The 27,302-nt window shown below is 41.3% G+C and overlaps 2 protein-coding genes across 3 annotated transcripts in view; both read left to right on the top strand.

The window, feature by feature from the left end:
• The first annotated feature begins 722 nt into the window (after positions 1–722).
• p4ha1b (prolyl 4-hydroxylase, alpha polypeptide I b) lies at positions 723–20,828 on the top strand. Of its 2 annotated transcripts, XM_083775185.1 has the most exons (16): positions 723–994; positions 5,030–5,121; positions 6,307–6,403; positions 6,592–6,743; positions 10,188–10,325; positions 10,602–10,841; positions 13,006–13,211; positions 13,543–13,719; positions 14,582–14,652; positions 15,421–15,486; positions 17,615–17,714; positions 17,929–17,982; positions 18,080–18,145; positions 18,377–18,445; positions 18,625–18,721; positions 19,463–20,828. In XM_083775185.1, exons 1-16 carry the CDS (start codon positions 981–983, stop codon positions 19,543–19,545), a joined length of 1,722 nt encoding a protein of 573 aa, XP_083631311.1. In that variant the 5' UTR covers positions 723–980; the 3' UTR covers positions 19,546–20,828. The 2 variants fall into 2 exon arrangements, with proteins under 2 accessions (XP_083631311.1, XP_083631310.1); XM_083775184.1 differs by lacking the exon at positions 15,421–15,486.
• A 2,427-nt stretch (positions 20,829–23,255) lies between these two features.
• actn2b (actinin, alpha 2b) overlaps positions 23,256–27,302 on the top strand; it is a 36,862-nt gene continuing 32,815 nt past the window's right edge. The window contains exon 1 of the mRNA XM_083775158.1: positions 23,256–23,602. Coding sequence (XP_083631284.1) covers positions 23,462–23,602 — 141 coding nt within the window. The 5' untranslated portion in view covers positions 23,256–23,461. The remainder of the gene's footprint in view (positions 23,603–27,302) is intronic.

Below are 27,302 nucleotides of genomic sequence, written 5' to 3'. Positions count from 1 at the left end.
TCCAGCGTCCTGGCTCTACCCCCGCTGAACACCACCCAACTCTATGTCTTTAGTCCTTCCTACCAACAGTCATTAAGACATGCAAATCCCTTGACTCCTTCAAAACTGCTCTCAACGCGCAATTTGAAACTGGCCCCGTAAAATCTGAATCCCCCACCCACCTCTTTCCTCCCTCACTGTAGGCTATATGTTTCTTTTCCCTTTTTACCTCCTCTATGATGATTTCCTGTTTTGACTAGTTGTGTATATTCGTACATCTCTTAATGTTTTGATGAATTGAAAATGGTGGAGCCTATTGTAAACAAGTGTAATGCTTTATGGTGTCGTCCACTCACAGTTAACAGTTTTTTGTATTGAGAGTTGTACTTGAAATGTACTGTAATTCTGCAAACTGTTAACAAATCGAAAATCAATCAATCAATCAATCAATCAATCAATCAATCAATCAATCAATCAATCAACCACACACAAGTTCGCAGTTCTACAAATCTACAAACCTTGCGTCTCAGACTGAGACCGCAATAGCAGCAGAGAAGAACATAGCATGTTTGTACTTGCAATACACGGCGGCGACGGCGCTATGCGTGGGTTAAGTAGGCTAACTAATCAAAATAAGCATGCATGGTCGCTCCGGGGCTCCCAACACCTCCCCCATGGACGAGCGCAAGTCCCGAAACTATCTACTCGGCTTCAACTCCTCCTTCTCCGCCAGTCGCCAGACGAGTGTGTGAGATTCCGCACGTAGCATTTTTGACTTGTGTATAAAAGCCAGCCCAAACCGCCAGATGGCGAACAGTTAACTTTTATCTAGTAGTCGGTATCGATACATCCATCTATTCAGACTCAGAGGGATCATCATCGCACACACCGGACAGGTTTCAGAGAGTCTGCAACTTCACCATTTCATCATAATCACTGCACTGCCTACAAACCCTGATCACTGGAGTGGAATATCCGCGGGCCATCAGACATCAGTCAACATGCTCTCGTTTCGGTAAATGTCGATTCTCACAACGTATTCATTCAGGAATGGATTAATAGCACACTGGTGGTGGGTGACTTTCACCGGTTAACGGGCTGTTTGAGTCAACTTATCCACAGGTCCGACCGTCCGAGTGTTATCTAACGTCCTAATCCAACTCTGTGCCAAGTCTCGCTGTACTGCATCCAGTTAAAAGAGGTTTGTTTTGAAGCCGTTAGCCGTGCTTTGACTGTTATGCTATGCTTCTTTTGTTATGTGGAATGTTAACTTTTTTTTTTACATTTTCGTCTCATAATAAACAAGGTTGTAGGCCTTTACTTATATTAAATAACAAAAAATGATGTTGCAGTAGTCGTAGTTTGAGTTGTTGTTCTAGGGATAGGTCTTAAGTTAAAGCAATTACGGTAAGAAAACAAATCGAGTTATTAGTGCTATTACGACTTTTACAAACTAGTTGTAAAGTCAAACGACTCCCTTTCCTGATGTTTACCCATCTGTTCGGGTTAGGGTTAGTTATACTGATCACATCGGATTCATCAGTGGGTTAACCGGGGGTCGACAGTATCCATCATGGATGGATGTATTGGTTGGTCTTCATGCGTAGAATAGTTTTCCCTGCAAGGGAGGGGCGAAGACGTGGCAAGTTCTATCCAGCCACATCCTCTCTAGAACTCTCTATTCTAGAACTTTCACTCCCACAAACATTATTTTCTTTAAGTTTTATTTTATTTTGACAAGTTTCCAACAGTGTGAGACACATCAGAGTTGAGGAGCATCTCTCTTTATTGGTTCAGCAAGAAGCCTTCTGGAGAAAGTAAAGGCCTAAAGTGGCCATTGATTTGGTTTGAATTTGCACGTGTCACAATTTAGTTGACATTTATGGCGAGAATAGGTTGTATTTTGTGGAGAAATGTGTTTAGAGAAATAGCAGCAATCTATCCTTAAAAACAGTTTTTCATGAAAATCTTAAGCTCCTGACTGCCTACAATTTTGTACTTTGCTTAACTCAGATTCTGCACAATTAAGCTTTCCTTCCTTCAGCAATGCAGCTGGCAAAGTAAGTAAGTAATTAAAAGTAAGATGTAAAACGTGGCTGTCCCCCAAACTTTGCTGTATTATAGCCTATATTGTAACTCATTATAGGTACCCTATAATAATAATAATGGATTGCATTTTATACAATGGTCCATTCATTCATACATTGGGATTATTTCCATGTGTTTGATGACAGAGTACAAGTTATACATAGAATAGACATAGTCTAGTATAGTTAGTGATCAAACTTAGCCCAGTGATGTCTTTTCTGTGCTGTCAGATGACAGCTGGGAAGCACTACATTAGTTCCGCAGTTCATCTCAGGCCAAAGGGTAAAAAGGCGACTGAACTGAATCCCCCCTCCTATGTCTACGAGGTTCAATTATCACAATTATTATGACAGGACGACAGGTCTAAGCCTACCGTAGCCTGCATGTTGTGTTTTTTTCAGGTCAGGGGAGGCAAATCTTGGGAAAAATGTGTCCTTTAAAGAAGGTCGGCTACACAAGCATGCACATACATGCATGAATGAATGAATGCTGCCAGGCAGACTGATACATGAATGCATACCCACACTGCATACACTTGCTCACTCGCTTCCAATTAAGTTACTGACTGTTACAACAGCCACCTCAATGGTAATTCTTAGTTCTTACACATACAGTCCATGTATAACCCTTTTCAAAACATGATGGGGGGACAGTAGCTGTTGGTAATCACATGTTATAACTCAATAATATAACGACATCGTCTATGTGGCTATGACAATGTTCTTGCATAGGAACAAACTAATGCAAATGTGTCACATCCTGCACAGTAATGTAATAAGTAGTTAGTTACTTAGTTTTGTCATTTTAAATAGAATTCAGATTGAATTGACTGAATTTAATTAAAATGTAGAGAGTTTATTGTTCTGAAAGTGCTCACCACGTGTCCACTCGCTGTGACCTGAATATAAATGCCATATGGTTTTTTGTTTTTTCATCAAACCTTGAGGCACGCAATTATTTATACAGTAGGCATATCCATTCCACTGTTCGCGGTGCGTTTTGAATTATGTGCTCACCTCAAATAACTAATAGAAAAGGTAAATTTATTTATTCAGCTCTTGGGAAAATGCAGCCTGCCCTACAGGCTAAAGCCTATACGTGTATTATCAAACTGCATTCTACTGAATATAATACATTATCCTTCCAAGCCTCCTGACTAATAATAAACTCGTTTTCGGCCCAGAGATAATTTCTAGTTGTGAATGAAGCCTCCCCCGCCCATACATGTTAACCCTGCCATTTCCTGCCCTTCATCAACCCCAAACCTCCCCCTTCTCTCAAACCGGCTTTGTAATAAATACAGCTGTGTTTCTCGACACAAGTTAGGCTATACCTACTAGTGCCCACTGTGCATACCGGTATATACCTATGCTAATGTGTGCACTTAGCCATCAACACACACGCACACAAATACACACTTTAGACATTGTAGGCATATCTTGTCGCTAGCATCAATCGAATGAGAAGATGGCAAAAAGGGGTATAGGGAGAGTAAAGTGCTAGGGCGAGATGGAGATGGAGATGGAGAGGTGAGTACCATTATTCAGATTACAATGGAGAATTGAGACTGAGTCTGCAGTTCTAACTGCAATGGGGATTTTCTTTTAGGTCCTAAGAGTCTAGGACTTGTTGAGCTTTGTCCAGTGTATTTTAGGGGAGGCTCGGTCAGCATTCCTGTGTTAGCTGATCTAAGTGAATGGGAGGGGGTTGTAGACACAAGCACACACACATGCACCTCTTTCTGTCTGTCTATCTATCTCTCTCTCAATTCAATTCAATTCAATTCAAATATACTTTATTGGCTTTATTGCTTCTTATATCTCTTCTTATCTCTCTCTCTGTGCCTCTGTCTGTCTGTCTGTCTGTCTGTCTGTCTGTCTGTCTGTCTGTCTGTCTGTCTGTCTGTCTGTCTGTCTGTTTGTTTGTTTGTTAGCATAAATAATGCTGCAGAATGCTACAGAAGCCCAGTGACAGGCTTGGCTGTGCCTGTCCTCGAGACACAGTGGTCACCACCAATGAGTTGTATTTGGCCTAGTGTAGTGGGTGGGAACTGAAGGCCACAATTTATTTTTCCAAATTTCTGTATATTATATTTTTGTGATAGTGTAGAGTTAGAGAAGTGGTTCTCAAAGTTTGGTCAGGGCATCACATCACAATAATTTCAACCACGTTTTATACTTTGGCCATTTTATTACACAGATCTTCTGCATGGTGATCTCTGGCACAACATATCTTCAGATGAGGGTCCACTCCACAGCAGTGTTGTTTTTGGCAGCAAACATTGATTTTAGTTTTAGTCATAGTCTCTTCAATAGTTTTCATTTAGTTTCAGTCACATTTTAGTCACCTGGAATGTTTTAGTGTTAGTCTAGTTGTAATATAAGATTTTAGTCGACTAAATCTACAGTTGATTTATTCGACTAAAATGTATTTTGGCGGGCCTTGATGCTGTCGTAATGACTGTTTTTACACTTAGCCAAAAATAGCCGATCTACAAGCTCACAACGCGTTGCAGCGAGACGCGGTGTGAGCTTGTAGATCTGCTATTTTCAACATGCAACCAAGTGTAAAATTACTGGATCTCTTGTCCACTAGTCCCTTCATAACATTTTAGTCTAGTTTGTATTTGTTGACTAAATTGTCAGTATATTTAGTCTTTATTTTAGTCATCATAGCTTAGTTTTCATTTAGTTTCCATTAAGTTTTCGTCAATGAAAGAAGGTAGTCGCCAAACATTTTTCGTCTTAGTTTTAGTCGACAAAATCAACACTGCTCTGCTCCACAGTCTAATGTGGGGGTCCTTGCCATGAGTTTGAGAACCACTGGCGTAGAGAGGGATTTACATTGTACCTGGACATTGCAATGATTTTATCAACAGTATCGCAAGGTGCACCCAAGGCCTTGATTATTTTGACCTCTCTCTCTCTCTCTCTCTCTCTCTCTCTCTCTGTAACCCTCCTAGCAGGTTCAGGATGGAGCTGCAGTGTTTGTGGTGCTTTATGTTGCTGAGCTGCTTCCAGCAGTCTCTCTCGGCCGACTTCTACACTTCCATCGGTAAGACTGCATGAAGACCTGTGAAATATGTGACTTGTGTGTCTGTCGTCATCTCTGTTTTGAATTTTAGCCACTTTCTACCTCAAAGCTAAGACAGATGGAAATACAAAACCGTATCTAAATGAATTATCTAGTTTGATCTATTTATTTATTGCCATATCTTGTCTTCACACACACACAAAAAATAGAAAATCTAATCATGTGGATCAACATGGAAACGGTGTGGTTCCATGCTGGATCTCAGACTTGTGTGGTCAGCCTGTGACAGTCATTTCTGACAAAAGTTATCACAAATAACTTTTTGGGCAAGGTTTCAGCCAGTCAGAGTTTGAATGAATAAAAAAGAACTGAGGCCTACTGTCAGTGTGCAACTGTGTACTGCTTGGATGATGGATACATTCAACTAGAAACCTTTAACCCATTCTGGGCGGGAACCCCTTTTGGTGTTTTACCCCCTCAGGCCGGGAACCCATTTTTGGGTTCTGTACAGTATGTACAGTATTAAAAAATGTAAAAATGTTGATGCTGCTATATAAATATTTGAAGTTTTTCCGAAACCTTAGGTCAGGATTTAGAGGCGTTTTTAGAATCGGCCTCAGGCCTAAATGGGTTTTAAATAATACCCAATCAACCAGTGGAACAAATAATAAATGTAATAAGCCCAAATGAATCAATTAATTAAAAGTTTGTTCTTAAGATTTTAGAAAACAGTGTAATGTTCCTTTTCACTCTGTAAACCAGTAGTCAATGAAAAAGACATGCCACTTTTCTCTGTCAGCACCCTGACACATACTTTTCAATCAGCCTGTTTTACATTCTGCCTGGCGAGAACAACAAGGTCAGATGGTAGGTTTGAACCAAAAACAACAGTATCAGAAATTATAATAATTATAATAATATTGCTATCAGTGCCCCAGAAAGTAGACAGCTAGACTCCTGCTGACCCACGCCGTACAAAATGTCCAGCTTGTGACCTGTGCCAGAGTTCGGTTTCCATCCAATCAGATGAAAGCTTGCTAAATAAATACATTGATTGTGCGCAGATCTGAGTGTGCGGAGCTACCCTTTATTTTTTCTCATCCAATCAGATGTAAAATGTAAAAGGTTTTGGAAGCAATGCAGTTCCATAGGAAGGATAACAGCAACACAGAATAATATGTTGTGGTTGTGATATTTTTCCCTCAGGTCAGATGACTGATCTGCTATACACTGAAAAGGACCTGGTCACCTCACTGAAGGACTACATCAGAGCAGAAGAGAGCAAACTGGAGCAGATTAAACAGTCAGTTCATGCACGCATGCACTCATAAACACACACACACACACACACACACACACACACACACACACACACACACACACACACACACACGTTACAAATGCACAGATAAAGGAGCTAAATTGCTTCAGGATTCTTTTAAGCAAATGTAAGCACGGGCACTAACTGTGTTTCCCCTGTTCCCCTGTCAGGTGGGCTGACAAGCTGGATTCACTATCAGCCACTGCCACACAGGACCCAGAGGGCTTCCTGGGGCACCCGGTCAACGCCTTCAAGCTGATGAAGAGGCTGAATACAGAGTGGGGTGACCTGGAGAGCCTGGTACTCAAAGACACCACAGATGGTAAAGATGTGTGACAGGCCAGGGGCACACCTGGATTTGATAATTAGGAACCCCCTTTTGTTCAACCACTGTAAATGGTAAAATGGTAAATGGTGCATTTATATAGCGCCTTTATCCAAGGCGCTTTACAGAGATTGTGCATTACATTCACCCATTCACACACACATTCATACACCGATGGCAGCGGAAACCATGCAAGGCACCAACTAGCACATCGGGAGCAATTAGGGGTTCAGTGTCTTGCTCAAGGACACTTCGACAGTAACTCTGGGGGAGCCCGGGTTCGAACTGGCAACCTTACGGTTACCATCCAGGCACTCTACCGCTGAGCCACCGCCGCCCCACCACTGTCAACCTGGTGTCCTATTTTGGACCTGTGATGTCATTCCGTACTTTTTATTTATGTTTTTTCTATTCGTTTGGTCATTAAGGTCCACAGAATAAGAGGCCTGCTCTGCCGGAAACATCACGAAAAAATGTTACGGCTATGTTTGTATACCACACCATAGACAACATAAGGCAACATTTTCCAAATTAAATTATGCTTTAAGTAGCATGTGACATGTCAAACTAGGGAGTGTTCATGATTCCGAATCCATTCCAAGCATTAGTTTTGCACTAAAAAACATCCATAGCCGTCATCACATTTGTGATGAGGTCAGCACAGGTCAGTGTGTGTGTGTGTGTGTGTGTGTGTGTGTGTGTGTGTGTGTGTGATTTACTCTGGTTTATAATAAATACATTTTATCATCATTATTATTATTATTAGTATTATTATTATTATTATTATTATTATTATTATTATTAGTAGTAGTGGTAGTAGTAGTAGTAGTAGTAGTAGTAGCAGTAGTAGTAGTAGCAGCAGCAGCTCAAAAAGACAGACTTGTACTGGTCGACCCCAGTCATGATGGTGGTGACAGTGAGGAGGTGGTTGACTTGGAGGAGGAGGAGAACAGTGCAGCATTTGTATTACCGGGTATATTGCTTTCTTTTTGTTATTGTGTTAGAATGTAGCATAATGCTACTTGCAGTACAGTACCAATCACTTGGTTTCACCTTAAAGGACAACTTTAGTTTTTTACCAGCTGCAATATTCACCTGGGAAACTTGCGACACTGGTAGTTGACAATGGTAGTTGACACTAGTTTCAACCAAGGTTCATGTTTTAGGTTGTTATTAGAGAAAGTAAAAGATGAGTGTTCTTTTTTTTCATTTGCTGCTTTCTTTCGTTTTAGCGATTTTAGCTATATTTGACAGGGGGGTGGGCATTTATTTTTGTATTATTTACTATAGTCCTTTACTAGATCCCAATAAATTACATACCACAAAAGATCACAGGATCTACTGAATGTGAAGGGGGTGACAAACTGACATGTTGAGCCATACAACACAGTATGGCAGCCCCTAGTACCCCTTCACATTCAGTAGATCCTGTGATCTTTTGTGGTCAGATGTAATTTCCTGGGTTCTAGTAGGACTATAGTAAATAATACAAAAATAAATCGCTATAAAATTGTGTAAAGAAATACATATTTAGCCCCATGTTCGAATGCCCCCACCCCCCTGTCAAATATAGCTAAAATCTCTAAAACGAAAGAAAGCAGCAAATTATCTTTTACTTTCTCTAACAACAACCTAAAACATGAACCTTGGTTGAAAAAAACTAAAGTTGTCCTTTAAGATGGAGTGTGCCCTAGTGATTTTCCCATGGTTGTCTCATCACTTGGTTTGACCAAGCTAGAATTTCTGGAATTTGTTTCCTGAGCTACTAAAAAAATCCCTTTTGTGTAAAACAATGCAGCACTGTCTTCTGTGGCAGGTATAAACATGACATCCATGGACAACGATTTTAGGTCACTGTAGGACCTAAAGTTACCTAAAATGCGCTCACACGCCCTTGATTTGTCTGTGTTTCGTTTCGCTATGACTTTACTTTGTTATTACAGTAGATCACATTACACATAATGGATCAGGGATGTGTATTCAGTTTCTTCACATTTGATATGTGAATAAATTAGCTGTATGTATTCCTAATAACAAAACCAAGTCCAAGTAGAAGGTGTGTGTGTGTGTGTGTGTGTGTGTGTGTGTGTGTGTGTGTGTGTGTGTGTGTGTGTGTGTGTGTGTGTGTGTGTGTGTGTGTGAGAGAGATTTAAGTACTCTGGTTTATAATAAATACATTTTATCATTATTATTATTAGCATCTCAAAAAGACAAAGACAGAGTACTGGTCGACCCCAGTCATGATGGTGGTGACAGTGAGGAGGTGGTTGACTTGGAGGAGGAGGTGGTAGGGGTAGACCTACAGGAGGTGGTGGTCTTGGATGAGGAGGAGAACAGTGCAGCATTTGTATTATATTGCTTTCTTTTTTTATTGTGTTAGAATGTAGCTCAATGTTACTTGCAGTACAGTATCCGAGTGTGAACTGTGCAAAAAGTGAAATATAACCAATATTTGATTGAAGAACCAATCATACTTGTTTTCACCTTAAGATGGAGTGTGCCCTAGTGATTTTCCCATGGTTGTCTCATCACTTGGTTTGATCAAGCTAGAATTTCTGGACTTTGTGTCCTGAGCTACTAAAAAAAAATCCCTTTTGTGTAAAACAATGCAGCACTGTCTTCTGTGGCAGGTATAAACATGACATCCATGGACAATGATTTTAGGTCACTGTAGCCAAGGAGTGTTTTTCGTGCAAAACTAATGATTGAAATGGATTCAGAATCATGAAACCCCCCTAGTTTGACATGTCACATGCTACTTAAGGCATAATGAAATTTGGAAGATGTTGCCTTATATACTGTAGGTTGTCTCTGGTGTGTTATACAAAAAATGACATAACTTCTTTTTCGCGATGTTTCCGGCAGAGCAGACCTCTCATTCTGTTGACGTTAATGACCAAATGAATAGATAGAAAAAACACAAATAAAAAGTACGGCATAACATCACAGGTTAAACTCTATTCCTTGAGCTTTTGGGCCTGTGGCCCCTATCATGAAATGCTCTTCTGAAATGGAATGATGTTGGGATTGTGGAACACATCCCATTGACAGACACTCGAGTACAATCTTACTAGTGCTCATACTCACACGTAAGGGAAAATCTATATATATTTTATTTTTTATAGTTGTCTCAGAGGTGAAGGTTTGAGAATATGTAATCCTCATGTCAGGATACATTTATTGTCTACTTGTCATTAAGGTCGAATGATGCTTAAATGCTCAGAATTATTAATTTATACTATGTCTCATGACCATGGTCAAGTGTCGTTTGACCATGAAAAGACACATTGTAATAAAACAAAATCACCATTCTTTAATACACTACCATTTTAATTGTTATCAAGCTAACCTTTTGTCGAGGAAAAAATTGTGATGTTTAAATTAAGACTAAATGTTTTTCTGTCACTTCCTAAATTGTTCTCATCTCCCTTTCACTTTCAGGTTTTATTTCCAATCTGACCGTTCAGAGACAGCACTTCCCCACAGATGATGACCAGACGGGGGCTGCTAAGGCTTTGCTCCGTCTGCAGGATACTTACAGATTGGAGACGAACACAATCGCCATTGGAGACCTGCCTGGTGAGGAGCCAACTTGTTTCCAAACACATTTACAACCTTCAGGTTTTATAAATAAAAACACAATTTTACAGGATTTGTAAAAAGCCAGCTTGATAAATGAAGATTGCTACACAAGCTACGGGCAGCCGTAGGGGAGTCAGTAGAGACATAAAGACAGCTGATAATTGCTTGTTCTAGTTCCAGTTTATTTGATATTGCCACCTAAAATAAAACTTTCCTGCAGTGCTCTTTGTACAATATATGTATTGCCATACCCCTCCTGTATAATGTTTCTAGGAGTGACATACAAAAGCCCCATGACCGTGGAGGACTGCTATGAGCTGGGAAAGATTGCATACTCGGAGGTGGATTACTACCACACAGAGCTGTGGATGATTCAGGCCCTGAGGCAACTGGACCAAGGGGAGGAGTCCACCATAGACAAGGTCACAGTGTTGGACTACCTCAGCTACTCCATCTACCAGCAGGGGGACATAGATCGGGCCTTAGAACACACCAAGAGACTCCTCATACTTGGTGAGTGTCTGTGTGTGTGTGTGTGTGTGTGTGTGTGTGTGTGTGTGTGTGTGTGTGTGTCTCTCGCTCTCTCTCTCTCTCGCCACCCCCCAAAGACTTGAGAGAAGCACAAAATCCTGGGTGATAATTTCAATGTGAGTGTAGAATTGGACCCGTAAAGCTATTAGCTGGATTACATAATATGGCCTTTTTGCGAATAAGTGCCTGTAAATTGAATCCAGCTCATTCAAGCGGCACACTGTGTGTTGATCTGTGCCTCTCTACAAGGTTACACACACAAGCCCTCCTCCCCTCTGCTGCCTATGCTTTACTCCTTTGTATGACAGAAAATAACAGATCTATAAATAACCTTGCGACGTGTTGTACACTTGTAGATCGGCTATTGCGAGTAGAAGGGGAAAGAGATCTACAGCGTATTACAGAGAATCCCTTACATTCAAGCAGACAATGTAAACATCTCCTCATGTGAAGCACTTTCAATAACAAATTCCAGGCCCTAATGATAGTCAGGACTGCAACTATATTGATTATTTTGATATTTGAACCATATAGAACCACTTATTTCAGTCATTATTTTGCACATTTCCCCTCCTTAGTGCTGTGTATATGAATGATTCAGGAACTTCTCATCATGCTAAACATGCCTCCATGTGTCCTTCCACTTCTCTGTAACTCTTCTGTAACACATGCAGTCTAAAACTATTTTTATCAGTACCTGTCCTGATTTATTGCTGAACTCTGAATCTTCCAGATGCATGTAGAAACAGGCTCTGCTGAGCGCACCTCCCGTTCCTCCCTACTATAGAGTGTGCTGACCATATAAGGAGTTCTTCCCTGTCCCCAGTTAACTGCAGGGGTAAAAAAAACCTAGTTTTGGTTTTGGTGGTGGTTGACAAAGCCTTCATCCAATCGGGATAGAGGGGCCTTCCTCCAATCAGGATCAAGCGGGGTGGGCCTAGGTGCACGTGCTGTTGGCCTGTTGCGTATGTCCCCCACTGTATATTGTGTGCATATATATCTTGTTACTGGGATGGACAGGTTTTTTTCCCTCCAAATCACCCAAATCACTGAATCCTCCTTTAAATATGTGGTTCAGTTGTGAAACGTTGTGAAACAGTTCAGAATGGAGAGGACAATCAGGGTGTTGAGGTGGCCCACTTACGATCCAGATTTTAAACCTGGTGTGTATGATCAAACTTTCAGGCGATATGGCTTTTCCTCTTTTAGTACTGCCATGGAAGGCTTTAGAGCTTTGAAAAACTGAAGAATATGTGCATGTGTATAGATAACCAGGACTTTTTTAGATACCTTCAAGTACAACAGTACTTTGGGTGAGGTGAGCCTTGGTTTCAGCCACTCCACAGAGTACATTAAAACTAATTGGGAAAAAGAGGAATGGGAAAATATGTATAAAACACTGTACATCTACCAATTCAAGAATGTGGAGGGAATTCTGTTGGAAGAACCTAATGAAAATCAAGGCAATTGAAAACAACAGCCATGCTGGAGACTGTGGCCACAAGGGGGCGGGTCACGCTCATGTATTCTGGACTTGTCCTAAAATTCTGAAATACTGGCAGGATATCCGGATATCAGGATATATATATATATATTTTAAGATACCTCAGACTAGTTACTTTTTATTGTTAGGAAAAATCCCTGAAGTTTCTAATACATGACAAATATTTAATCAAGATCCTCTTAGCAACAAGTAAGAAAGCGATCACACGACACTGGTACCAACCAAGGACCCACCAACGAAAGAATATTGGATGGGCATTACTGAAGAAATATACAACATTGAAAAACTAACATTCATGTTCAGACTAACTAGGATAAGTTCTATAAAAAGTGGGATCTCTTCCTCCAACCCATTGACAACGTATGAGAATTTCAATTAATTTAACCTGTAATATATGAAAATGCAGTCTTTTTTCCTTTCTTTTTTTCCGTTGCTTGTCTTTTTTCGACTCTTGCTCTGTTTTGTATCTTGTATCTTTTTGTTTGTTTGCTGTTTTTCTCAATGTGATAAAAACTAAAAAGTGTCAGAAGTAAGAAGTAAAAAAATAGTATCACTTAGTGTTTGCATGATTGGGAGCCTTTTGTACTCAATAAAACATAACCTTTTGTTTCACTTACTCTAAATAACTGCTTGTCTTTCTAGACCCAGAGCACCAGCGCGCCCAGGGCAACCTGAAGTACTTTGAGTTCCAACTGGAGAAGCAGATGAAGGACGAAACTCCAAAGGAAAAAGAGCAGCGACAGAAGAACGAAATAAGTGAGAAGAAGCCTAAAAAGAAGGCCTTCAAGGAACCCCTTCCAGAAAGGAAGAAGTACGAGATGCTTTGTCGAGGAGAGGGAATCAAAATGGTGAGGACTGCAGGCAGATTCACGGTCAATTAGTTAAATCAACACTCCTGATTTTACTATGCACTATGCACTTTTAATAAACGGCACACCTGCATGAGATGCTGTCTTCAGTACTGTCGTCAGTTTGGTCCTAAACTGATATAAACATCGCACAGATTCTACCACGTGGCACGTAATCCAGTTGCCACAACGCCAAGGGTAATCGGCTACTAAATAGCTACATCCCCCAAACAGTCAGGCTTATGAATGACCGGATAAGGAAAAAAACGTTACAAACTCCGGAAATGTTAACTTTCAACAAATTTTAACTCTTGGTTGTTATTCCCCACAGACCACCCGCAGACAGAGCCGGCTGTTCTGCCGTTACTTTGACGGCAACCGCAACCCCAGCTACGTGCTGTCGCCAGTCAAACAGGAAGATGAGTGGGATCGTCCCTACATTGTCCGCTACCACGACATTTTGTCTCACAGTGAGATAGAGAAGGTCAAGCAGCTGGCCCTACCCAGAGTAAGGAATCTCCTTCCCAGACCTTTAAATATATACATATATTTCACATGCAATATTATGTATTATATTACACTTCTGCAGTGTTTCTAACGTGGTTATTATTGTTATAACTTAGTTAAAATTCTTTGTTCTTCTCAGTTTTGTTCACAATTTTCTAGTTTTTTTTCATTTTCTCTTTTTTCTGTCTGGTTTTAGTTAAGTGACTAGCATTGTAAAGTGTTTTACAATGCTGTAAATTATAGTTTACATACTCAAAAGTACTGCCAGACACAACTTAAATGTTTTCTCCCATGTAGGTTGTCATATCATAATGACAATGGGTGAGAACATTCAATAACTAGTGGAAATTAGTTAATGCAACTTTCACGAATTGGCATTTCCATCTCAAGCCATGTTACGGCCAATTGCATGCCTGCAAGATTAGCTGCAGACAGAAACACAGCCACACAGGGCGGAAAAGTAGACAGCTGTCTTATGTAGACATTATGTCTACTTAAAAATAATCCCTGATCATATACATTTTTATTTGTTTGACCTAATGTTGTGGTAGAGAAATATAGTTTAGTTTAGTTAGATGCTCCATTGATAAACAGGTGGAAGTGCACTAAAAATCTGTGATATTTCAAAATAAGCCATGCTGGTTGAGATGATCCTGCTGGTTTGGATTGCTACCAGTACCACATGCGCGCACGCACACACACACACACGCACACACACACACACACACACACACACACACACACACACACACACACACACATACACACACACACACACACACACACACACACACACACACACACACATTGGCACATCAGTGCATGTGTGTGTGTGGGTATAAATCATGTCCCTGGCTCCACAGCTGCGCAGGGCGACCATCTCCAACCCTATAACTGGTGTGCTGGAGACTGCCCCATATCGGATCAGCAAGAGGTAAAACACAAGCCAGGATTGACTGTGGAGGTAGCCGGGGGGAGGAGGGAGGAGAGGAGAGGAAATGCATGCTGGTGTCACACACTACCAATAGTCTAATTTTGGTACGTGACACGGGGGGCACAACTATGTACTGTATAAAACAGGCATAACTCCATCTCCTTTTCCTTCCTCCATTCACCTGTCTGACCTGTTCCTGGACCAATGCCTTCGCAGTCCTTCCACCGTCCCTCCATCTATCTCTACCTTCATGTCATTTTGTCCCGAAGACTACTGAGCAAAAACACAAAACACAAAAGTGGAATGCAAATTTCAAATTGGTGCCACAAGATTATTCTTAAATCAAGACACATTTAATGGAGATTGATTATGTGCACTCATTCTGCCGTAATTCTGATCACATTCATACCTTATCAGCACAACTGTTTACAGTTTTGGCTCAGAAGTCAGTGGAAAGGTTCACAAAGGGTGAAGGCTGGTGGAAGAAGAGGCGTTAATCTTTCTGCTGCTAGTAATTAACATAGTTTCTTTTGGTCAGCTGGGGCTGACCAAAGTTTTAGTCTTGGGTTTCATCGACGATCTCGCCTTTAGAAACACTTTCCTCCTGGACATTAACATTGAACACAAGTGACCAGATCTGCTTCTTCTCTCTCTCTCCTCTCTGTCTCTCTCTCTCTCCTCCTCCTCCTCCTCCTCTCACTTTCATTTCCTTCATTTTTGTTATTGTTCTCACCATCTGTGTCCTTGTGCCGCCGGGGGATAGTTAAGGCGTGCCACAGTGCATGATCCTCAAACTGGAGGACTCACCACAGCCCCTTACAGAGTCTCCAAGAGGTAAGGGGTCAAATGTCACTGTGTCTGACTGCAAGGCCTTCCCATCCTCATTCATCCGTCATACCTGTAACCGCCAAACACTGGAAAAGGTTACATTTCAGTATGCACATGGAAAACCAACACAATGCTTCCTTCTGGAACCCTGGATACACCCAGGACGTAGTTTAAGCTGAAGCATTGTAGTGGGGGTTCCATGTGAAGCTGAAGGTTTTCACTCTTCCATTGTAAACCCAATGACTCAAGGATTTTAATTCAAGGTCATGAGTTGAAGGCCTCTTTTCCTACCTCAAAAAGCCCGGCCCAAGTTATGTGAGAGTCACAACAACACGGTCTTCATGGTCCTTTCCTCTGTGCTGTTCCCTGGAATGAATCTGTCCATCTCCCAGTATGGATGAGCGCATTGTGGCTGCTCTGGTTCTAATCTATGCTTCTGCCATTTCCCTGAACGGATCTGTGTGCTTTTGGACACACACACACGCACACATGCACGCACGCACACGCGCACACACACACACACACACACACTTATTACTCGGAGGTAACTGGTTTAGAGTCATTGGTTGTGTGGGTGTTGTATAGTATAGGTTAGCTATGCTGTGTACGTAGATGAGGTGAACTCAGAAGGGAAGGAACTTTTCTGACTGAACTGTCACAGAGCCAGGGAGCAAGCTTGTCTCATCAAACCACGTGCTACCATTGGAAATGAATTGTGAGCTTGCGACACACAGAAGACACAGGAGACACAGAGGAGACAGCTGTCTCTGATTAGGTGTGTCAGGTGCCTAGGAACCCAATGACTGTTGTGAGAATTTCAGGATTGGTGAACTATTTTGCCAAATTTAGCCCCTCATTCTTTTTAAAAACAAACATACGCACAAGTTAAAGGGACACCCTTTTTGCAAAAGAAAATATGTTAATGACGTTTAGAAGATTTAGAACACTTTCCTGGGGTCTTTATGTATGTGGCTTTAGATATTTTACATTTTAGCAATGTCCATGATGTCACAGATACTGGTCTCACTTCCTTCCTGGACTACATGTTGTCTCAATAATACAGCCCTCCCCTATCCACTAAAACCTCATATTAAACACATAAAGACCCCAGGAAAATGTTCTAAATCTTCTAAACGTCATTAACATAATACTTTGTCCCTTTAATAATCTTGTAACACAAATTGGAGTCATCTGATTGGATGAGACTGTCTTAAAAGGCAAGAATGTAGCCTGCAGTTAGATGTAGATGCTCGGAATTGATTCCACAGCAGTATTGCTGAGCTTTTCTTGAGCCATGACTTCTACTCTATTTTATGTAGAGTGGTAGACTTTTCCCAGAAAAATAAGCCTAGGAATCTTATGATGTGGTCTGCATCTGCAGAAACAAAGATTTGCCACTTTTTGAGGGCACGCCAATATGTGGTTTTTGAAGATTACATCTCATATGGAAGCCAAGTCTATGGGTTTGTTTAGACTTTAGAACACTTATGATGTAATTTGTTTGCCAGCCGAGTCTATGGTTTGTTTAGGGCACTAAATGACGACTTAAGACGTCATGTGGACCATAAGAAAACAGTGGGTGTCCCTCACTTCACACAAGTGTGATTTTTAATAGATTATGTGGCAGAATTCATTGTCATGCATTGCCATTGCCTGGCCTGTTGTATGGGGGTGTTGCAGAGTCAGAGTGGATGAGCTAGACTTGATGAAAGGCTGTAGTGTGCAGAGAGGTCAATTCACAAAAACACATTTAATACATTTACTGCTTTAGTCCTCAACAAGATCCTTGTGACCTGGCTAACATCCTTGGAAGCATTCATAGACTCAAATGCACACATGGAGAAACAACTCAACTTCCTTAGCCAACCTCTATACCCTGAACTGATTGGAGATTCTGAATCTTGGGATATCTTGTTAGTATTTTCTCTTCAAGTGTTTTCACTTCTTCTCTTTTTTCTCTTTGTCACCTGACCCTAAGGTATGAATGTTCCTTGCTACTGAGCTTTCAGTTAAACTATTTTCAGCATGACATTTCCTTGACTAATAATCTCTTAAGTAATTTCTTAAGTAATCTTTACTGCCATCTTGTGGACATGTAGTCACATCACACTGACTTCTCAACTGATGTCTGCAGTGCTTGGCTGACCGTCTATGAGGATCCATTGATTGAGAAAATTAACCAAAGAATTGAGGACCTGACAGGACTGGAGATGGACACGGCAGAGGAACTTCAGGTTTGTATGAAGATCATGTTTATGTGCTATGATTTGGTTGTTGAACCTATATACAGTATCTTGTTTATGGTGTTTATAGGTTTGTTTAGTTTATTCCTACAAATCCCTTTGCACGGTTTGAGTGAAACAAATTACAACAGCCTGGACCATTTAGACCAATCTCTGGGGTGTGTGAAATGTGTTGTGAATCATTTCCTTTTACCCTCTTCTGCAGGTTGCAAATTACGGTGTTGGAGGTCAATATGAACCTCACTTTGACTTCGGAAGGGTAAGACCTTTGAATTGCCACACAGCAATTGTCTTGGCAACATTACTTACGAAACCTAAAGTATGACATTTTCCTGTTGTTGCCTCTGTCTCTACAGAAAGATGAGCCAGATGCTTTCAAAGAACTGGGCACTGGGAACCGCATAGCAACATGGCTCATCTATGTAAGTGCTTTGTGTATTCCCTCAGTTAATGTCACTTCACTGGTGTGGTATGGGTCATTGGTTAGACCAGTCATTAGTCCTACAACTAGGACTATCTCAAACCCTCACCCTAAACCTAACCTCCCACGGAGCAGCACACCTAAACCTAACCTTATGACTAGTCTAAACTAAGTATGCACCCCGTGTGGTATTCCTGTGTTAACGTTTTGCGTCTCTGTCCCCGTGTCCTAGATGAGTGACGTAGCAGCAGGAGGCGCCACAGTATTCCCAGATGTAGGAGCTGCAGTATGGCCCAAAAAGGTAGGGGCCACACACACACACACACACACACACACACACACACACACACACACACACACACACACACACACACACACACACACACACACACACACACACAAACATAGTATGGCTATTTTTTTGTCAAGTTTGGGAACCCCTGGAAATTTGCTTCACTAACCTCTGCCACTTGATTTTAGGGTTCTGCAGTTTTCTGGTACAACCTGTTTCCCAGTGGAGAGGGAGACTACAGCACGCGACATGCAGCCTGCCCAGTGCTGGTGGGAAATAAGTGGGGTGAGTCCCGCTCATGAGTGCTGAGGACTTTTGTGACAACCACACAATTATTGCGTGGCAATTATTACTTCAATATACAATTGAAGTATAATTGAATACAATAATACAAAAGATTAGGAAATGTACTACATCAGTTCATTGTGTGCACTTCCCAAAACAGAAGCAAATTCTATACCTTAAAACTTATATATTTTAACCATTTTAACCATTCCTATTTTGGGCATATGTGACCATTTTTAATTCCTCAAAATTTGAATAGTGAACATAGCAAATATACATACTGTCGACGCATCATCATGTGATGTGTTGAGTTTATAGTTATACTAACTTTGTACCTTGGGATTTTGACTTGCACATTGGTGTGCCTTGGGCACAAAACGTTCGACAAATAACTGAGAATCCCATTAAAATGTGTCTGAATGGATCGTATGGTAATTTTTTTTGTAAAACTACAATACCTTTAGGTACAGCTTTCATAAGCCAGGCATCTTTTACAGCACAGTATTTTTTTTAATGTGTAAGCGATTGTCATTACAGACATAAGGTTTATGTAAAATCTGGTGATTTGGCATTACAGGTATTAATACAAAACTCAAAGGCTAGAATAGGATTCTTGCAAAGTGAGTGGCAAACTATAAATGAGTCTGTCTGTCTATGTACGTCACTCTGTCTGCAAATATTTCCACCAGAGGGTGCTGGAAACACAGATAGATAGATCTTAAAATGTAATTTTGCTTTCAGTATCAAACAAGTGGATCCACGAACGAGGCCAAGAATGGAGACGACCTTGTGGCCTGAACGAGTCCTATGGGATTCCCCTGTAGCTTCACACACACTCCTGTTGTCCAACCCTACCTTCCCTGTGAAACAAAGAACACTGCTGCAGATGACAAATCATTTATGGGGTCAAAATGGCTTTCCCCGCCTAATCCTTCGCCTTGCTCCATTCCCAGTGCGTGGGCTCTGAGCAAGGAAACTGTTGGGTGGGAGGTCTAGCCCCTGGACAGTATTAATATTGCTCTGATTGATAATTTGTTCTTAATGTTGTTGGAGGAATGCCATGCATAAACTCTTGATCGCCCCTCCCTCAAGTCTTTATTTTTTGCACTCCGTAATGTCCGTATGAACTTTTTCTCAGTGCTAAAGAGACCAAGAAGTACCCTAACTCTAAACGCTAAAGGGATTTGATTGCTCAGTTTGATAGATTCACGATATGCCTGCAGGGTTCCTTTCAATCTATCCAAGCAGCATTTGGCGTCGTCGATTTTGGAAAAGGTTGTTATTATCTTTTAGCAATGCTAGTGAAGGATATTGATGCTGAAAATCAATTAATGTAAAATCACATGCAAGCGTCTTCAAACCAGCTCACCAATGATTTCCCTAGAGCTAACTATTGATTGAAATGCAAATATGTCTATTGAGAAATCAGAAGTTGTGCTTATTGACTTACTTGGCTAACAACTGCTGAGAACTTTCCACTTGTCATTCTCAACAAATCAAAGGCATACTTCTTAAAATCCTGAGTTTTTGGTCATTGGTAGACTGTTATATGAGTATAGCAAAATGTCTACAAAGTTATAATTCACTCTTGCTGTTACTAAAGTTTTCATTGGAAAATGTCAGGTTTAATTATGTTGATTAATAGGTGATCACCAAAGTTTAAATCTTTGTAACATTGTTAAATGTTGGTCTGCCTCACAACAAAACAATTGTTACTAATGTGTTCTAATACAAACATATACACGCAAACATCCATGGGTGCCTGTACACTGGCATTCCTGCATGCTGCATTAACACGCCAGTGTTTTATATTGTTTTCTGAGGATGGAAAGACTCATTAGATTTGAAAGAAAAGACACAAAATGTAAAATGTATTCTATTTTTTATGCTCTGTACAATAACATTGTTCAAGCAGTCTTTAAAAATGTTTTAGTTATTTGGAGCTTGAGTGGAAACTGGAGCCAAAGAATGTGTGGTGATTTTTATTTTCAAGGGTCCAATGATTAATTTATATTTCAAAAACCTGTTTTATGTTGTATTTTGCCTTTTATGGAAGTCTTGAAATGTTTGTTTTCTACAAATAAAGTATGTTTCATTGACGAGTTAATAGTGCTATAATTATTTAGGCTACAGTGGGTGCGTGTGTGTGCATGGGACTGTCACTCATTTCCAAGACTTCTCAGGCGTCCCACAAATTGGGACCCTGTCCCACATTGTGACTGCATCCCAAGCCGTGCATATCCACGGCTTCCCAAGCCGTGCATATCCACGGCTTACCAAGCCGTGCATGCCTATTCCCACTATAGGCTGAGGAAGAAATTCCACTTGACAGTTTTCAAATCAGACCAAGTTGCGTCACACACACACAAAAACCCAAACAAACATGTTTAAATTACTCCTAAACATTTTGCCAAACATCACACACTCTCCTATCCTCCTGGTGGAGACCTGTGCCCAGAAGGGCACTTTTTCTAGTTAATTTCTGCATCTCTTAGGGCCCATTTAACCATATAATGCATTTGGATGGCAAAAATGGCAGATCTGCAAGTTCAGTGTCTTGAATGAGATGTGCTGTGAGTTTGCATATCTGCTATTTTCCAGCATAGGACCGTTGCACAGTGAAGTATAAACAAGGCTTTAGGATTTATAAGTCGTTTTTAGAATCCTCCTCAGGAGCATATCCACGGATATCCCAAGCCGTGCATATCCACGGCTACCCAAACACACACACACACACACACACACACACACACACACACACAAACAAACATGTTTAAATTACTCCTAAACATTTTGCCACACATCACACACTCTCCTATCCTCCTGGTGGAGACCTGTGCCCAGAAGGGCACTTTTTCTAGTTAATTTCTGCATCTCTTAGGGCCCATTTAACCATATAATGCATTTGGATGGCAAAAAAGGCTGTGTATGTGTGTGTGTGTCATGTGTGTGTGTGTGTGTGTGTGTGTGTGTGTGTGTGTGTGTGTGTGTGTGTGTGTGTGTGTGTGTGTGTGTGTGTGTGTGTGTGTGCGTGCGTGCGTGTGTGCGTGCGTGACAGTGTGTCACGTGACTAGCCAGTATTTCATCAATACGATCGCATGTCGCGCTGTGGCTGCGGCGTACAGAAGAGCAAAGAGTTGGGTCCAGACTGGCTGTGGCTACACTAGGCAGGCGTGAAGCGTCAGAAGTCCGTCGCGTCAGGTCTCACTTTAAATCCTTCCGGGGCTTTGGGCGGTTCCTAGAGGAGACGCACACGGAAGCCTATTTAAACGCCTGTAGTCCTCTATTTCTTCGTTAGCGAAGTGGGCGTGAGAGGGACGTTTGAGTGACAAGATGTTGACACAGACAAAGGCGCATTCTAATGTAGGCTATAAGTTGCTCTGTTGCTACTTCGCTGTCATGGCTGTTTAGACGACTGGTTAACGTACGTGCCTTTGGAACGGGGGACCCGGGTACGCCTCCCGGCCGAGGAGTTTTAAAACTAGTTTTGTTTTCGCCGACGACTTGCGGACGGACAACTTACATCTGACGCTCTCCTCCGCGCGGCGTCAGATGTAAGCTGCCGACAAGCGTGTGTCACCCGGCGGTGAGAAGGAGAAGGAGATTTTTGATTGATTGATTTAAATATTTATTAACAGTTTGCAGAATTACAATACATTTCAAGCACAAACTCAATACAAAGACTGCATGTTAACTGTGAGTGGACGAACCAATTAAGCATTACACTTGTTTACAACAGGGTCCACATTGTTCAATTCATCAAAACATTAAAGACGTACAAATAGACACTTCTATATAGTTAAAGAACAGAACAGGAATTCATCATAAAACAGTGTTCCCTGACCGGGAATCGAACCCGGGCCGCGGCGGTGAGAGCGCCGCACCTTAACCACTAGACCACCACGGAGATGGATAATGATGATGAGAAGGGCAGCACATGATGAAGAGAACGGGCTATTTTATAAAGTATAAAAAAAAGTTATTTTCAATGTCATGGATCAGGGTTACAGTAAATGACAATGTAATTCAGCCAGGGGTGCCATGGATGAAAAGATTACAGGGGTGATCTGAAGCAAACATGAGAACCAATGCTTTACTTTATTTCTTCAGACGATTTTTCAATGTTTTGTTAACAATTTGGACATAATGTTACTTCGAGCAGTTCGAGCTGCCCACTGCCCAGATGTCTTCCTGTATCCCTTGACATGGCTTCACAATTCCCTCCCAGGGGGCGTTTGACAGCGTGAAAGAAGACAACTACAAGTATAACTCCTCCCAGTGGATGGGCTGCAGGCTGCATCTGTTCCATTGGCTAGTGCCTATCACTGCCGGGTGACACGCTTCATTTTCACGCTTGTGCGCGGCTTCCATTTGAGTCTGTCCGTCGCGTCCATTTGAGACTGTCCGTAGCGTCCGTCGGGCGCGGAGGTGGAGCTTATTTTCCATCCACCAGCTGTCTAAAAAACCCACGAAGAAGAAAGCTTGAGCTTCAACTTCACGCGTCTGAAGCTCCTAGTGTGCTCACAGGGACAGACGTCTCACGGCGGGGCAAGCGTGAGTGAGAGTGAAAGAGAGAGAGAGGCAGGGCTACAGAAGAGATTAGAAACAACAGGCCAACATTCTGTTCACTACATTTGAAGTAATTAAGCTGACAGTCCAGCACAAAAGGGATCCAGAGGGATCATAATTCAACTTGATTGAGTTGTTTTTGGGGGGAAGAGGAATCAACAATACGGCACAATGATGATGATGATGGCCCAGGTGGACACAACTGTGCTTTATGATAACGGCTACGATCAGGATGATATCTACATGATGCAGGAGGATGAATGGGACAGGGACATGCTGCTGGACCCTGCGTGGGAGAAACAGCAGAGAAAGGTAAGTCAAATTCAAATAAGCGACAGAATAACGTACGCGTAGGGATATACGAAATATCTACAAAGGCCTACCTATACGTTCTGGACACAGAACTTTTCTCTGCTTGTTATATTTTCAAAAAATGTGTTAATTGGAAATTGTATTATTTATGTTGAGTTCATATTGCGCATCTGTAGAGTGGTATGTGGCGGCTTGTGCGCCAGAGCCTGGGGACTCCCGAGTCCCATCTCCTCAGGCTGTGGCGCACAAGCCATTCTCTCCCATCAAGGGAGAATGGGAGATGCGGTGGGTATACCAGCTAACAATAGCTCTATGAGCGGCTCTCCAGACTGTTGCCATTCCACTGATAGGCCTGGAATGCCAACTGTCAACAGATGCTTCTAACACATGATGACGTTCTTATGGATTAGAATGGATGCTATATCTAATTTTAACCCCAGGACCAGAAGGCATTATAGTGGGTTAATCCAGTGTCCTTGGTGTGGAATTCCTTTGTTTATAGAAACAGCACAAAATATTGTGCAGCACCAGCCAGCAGCCATCTGAATATAGGCCTGCCATTCTGTCACCTGGTTTTAGGGCTTTAGAGTGACCTATGCCTTAACTTGCTGCTCTTTTGACAAATGGAAATGGAGAACAAAACGTACAATAAAAACAAGTAATAATAATAATATAATGCATTTTATTTATAATGCACTATATATTTAACAAATCAGTGGCCTTGTGGTTTGAGTGTACGCCCTGAGACTGGGAGTCCTGGTTCGATCCCTGTCCGGTCAAAGACTCTGAAAAATGGGATCCAATGCCTCCCTTCTTGGCACTCAGCATCAAGGTTTGGATTGGGGCTACAGAAACAGGAGATAGGCTCCTGCCCTATGGGCCTCATGGCTCGGCAAGGCTTACTTACTAGCTACTTACTATATATTTGAACCAAATCTCAAAGTGCTACATACTGTAGTAAGAGAAATAATAATAATAAGGGTAATAAAGGCTAATAATAATAATAATAATAATAATAATAAAAATGGTGAAATGATCAAATTCAGACCATCTAGGCAAATGCCCTTGTGGCCTTGTCTAAACCTCATGTCTTGACACTAGAACCATATTGCTGCCTGGATTCACAATTAAAGTCGAATCCTTGACCCTAATGTTACATTTGTGTGTAATATTATAGTATTGTATTGTATTATAGATATTCCTTTTTGGGATGCACAATGTGGTGACAAGGGCTGTGTACTGCCGTGGCATTTGATGCCGGTATAAGGGAGACTCCAGGTACCAGTGTAAAGAGGCATCTCAGACAAGCAAATATTGATACAGGTCTTATCATATCAGGTATCACAGCATTCTCTTGCATGTGCTATAGCCATCATCATATACCATAACATCAGAATGCCAGTCAAGTACTCAGCGCTCAATCATTTTCCACTTCCGTCCAGGAAGTGGACGGAACCTTATACTCTAGCCTGTGACCTATCACTGCCTCAAAGGCATCAGCCACTTCAGGGGCAAGGTGCTCCTCACTGGATGTGATTCATAAATATATTTAGCTCTGATGTGGTGCTGGTGGTGTGGGGTTAGAGAGGTGGATGCTAGGGTTCTGTAACTCGGACAGGGTTAGGTCTAATGGTCCAGACATGTTATTATTTATTTCTTAGCACAGGCCTCCTGGCAAGGAGCATGTGTAAAACTACATAATGCTCTTAAAGGAAAAATGAAAGGGTTGTAAATACAATAATAATAATTTTAAAAGCACAAATACAGTGAATTGATTCATTTAAATCACAGCAACTAAATTAGCGTACTATATTATGCTTAAAAGAAGAAAGTCAGACACAGCTCGTACCCCTGATGCCAAATAAATGTATTCATTTTAAACGACACAAAGGGTCTACTTCAGGGTACTATATGATGTAATGTGACAGCCTGTTTGACACTGGACTGTATGTGTAGATCAGCCTTGAGCGTATAGGGTTCCTAGAAGTATGTCAGACAAGGCTGTAGCAGATGTGTAGGAATTTACTTATGCCAGTGTGGATGTTTTATCTACGGTGTCTGTGTGACACATCCTTGAAATAGCTGGAGAAAAAAAATGAAACAAACACGTGGAACTTGAACAAACACATTTGCCGATTCCAAGCATCGCCTTAGCATTGTGAGAGTCCTATAGCTAGCCCACCCAATTGCCAATGTTTTGGCCAATATTTTGTCAAAAAGTGCAAGATTTTCCAAACAATTAAAAATTGATATTATGTAACGATTATAGTATATTTGAGAACATTTAGCCTAACATATAAGCAAACATAAATAAGAAGAAACACTCGAATAACATTTTGATAGATATATTGGGAAGAGCAGGGAGAAAACAAATCAAACGTGAGGAGGAGAACGCTCTGCTTCTATGTGACACTTTCAAACAATCTTGATATGAATGGAAGTTTAGACATTTTCCTCGCTGTCTCTTATCATGAGGTCTCCCAGAGCAGTCTAAATTTAACACCTTATATCAGCTGGAATGTGCTCTGGGGGGGTCTGCTTCCAGCTTTCATCTGTACAGTGCTGATCGCCCATGAGCTCTGCTGCTGTCTATTGAATGACTTCTATTGTAAAAATAGGAGGAGAAAAGCCAGATTTATACTTAGTTGTGTGACAGTGTCTATGACGCATCACTATTTATGGCGTAGGACACACCATATGATTAAGTATCAATTGGGGTAAACTAAAGACACTGAAGAACTGCTCCGGTCCAAACTCAATCTAATGGATTTCACCAAAATCTGGGAGTGGGAGTGTTATAGCATTTTATTGTATTAGTCATTCTTCCCCATCCATTTTACCACACACGAAGGTGTCTATTGAATTTGCAACTGGACACCAATTAGGGGCCAACTGACCCTCATATAGGATAATCTAGCAGCGGGCAAAGGGACTGAGAGTTGACATGATACATGGCTTTTTAGCAAAGACTTGTTAAGCTGTTAGCTTCAGTTTGTTTTCATTCACAAAAGAAAATGATATAATGCATGTACAGTAATGTATACTATGGTTCGTCATGGAATCACTTCCTTTGGGCAAATAAAAAGTACTGTAGTCCACCCAGAGCAGTGCGTGTGCAAAGTGTGATAAAAAGTGAAACACTTCAGGTCTCCAACATGGTCCTCTATGTGAGATCATGTATTACTGAGGGATACCTACAGTGGTAAATAAAGGCCAAAATGATCCTTAAATTGAGATGACTCCATCTTTGAATAATTGAATGATCTTTCAGTAGAATTACAATAAGTTGGGCCTACACTGAACTCACTCACTCCATATTTGAATGGCTCTAATTAAGTAAGTAGGTTAGAATTGCTTATTGTTAATAACAAGTCTGTCTAATACGCCCTTTTCAATGAGCATGCACGGCTAGACCCCTAAAATCAGCTCCCAGCAACTTACCACACAACACAACTTAGTTACCCAAGCCGTACTCATATCCTGAGTTGGTGGTGCCCATGCAGATACTTCAAACCCATGCAGGACCTTTTGGTCCAAAGCAAAGGCGAGTGCTACCAACTGAGCTACCCTCCCTGACACAATGAATGGCTGAATGACTCCATGTTTGAGTTTTTGATCTACAATACACTGTAGAACATCAACAAGGCACAAATTATAATAAACAAATATATGGTCATGACTAGAAGTTACATTTAAGTCA

This window comes from Protomyctophum parallelum (assembly GCF_964188405.1).
Source record: "Protomyctophum parallelum genome assembly, chromosome: 10".
Lineage (NCBI taxonomy): Eukaryota > Metazoa > Chordata > Actinopteri > Myctophiformes > Myctophidae > Protomyctophum > Protomyctophum parallelum.
The sequence above is the reverse complement of the archived record's forward strand: the minus strand, read 5'-3'. Positions and strand labels throughout refer to the sequence as shown.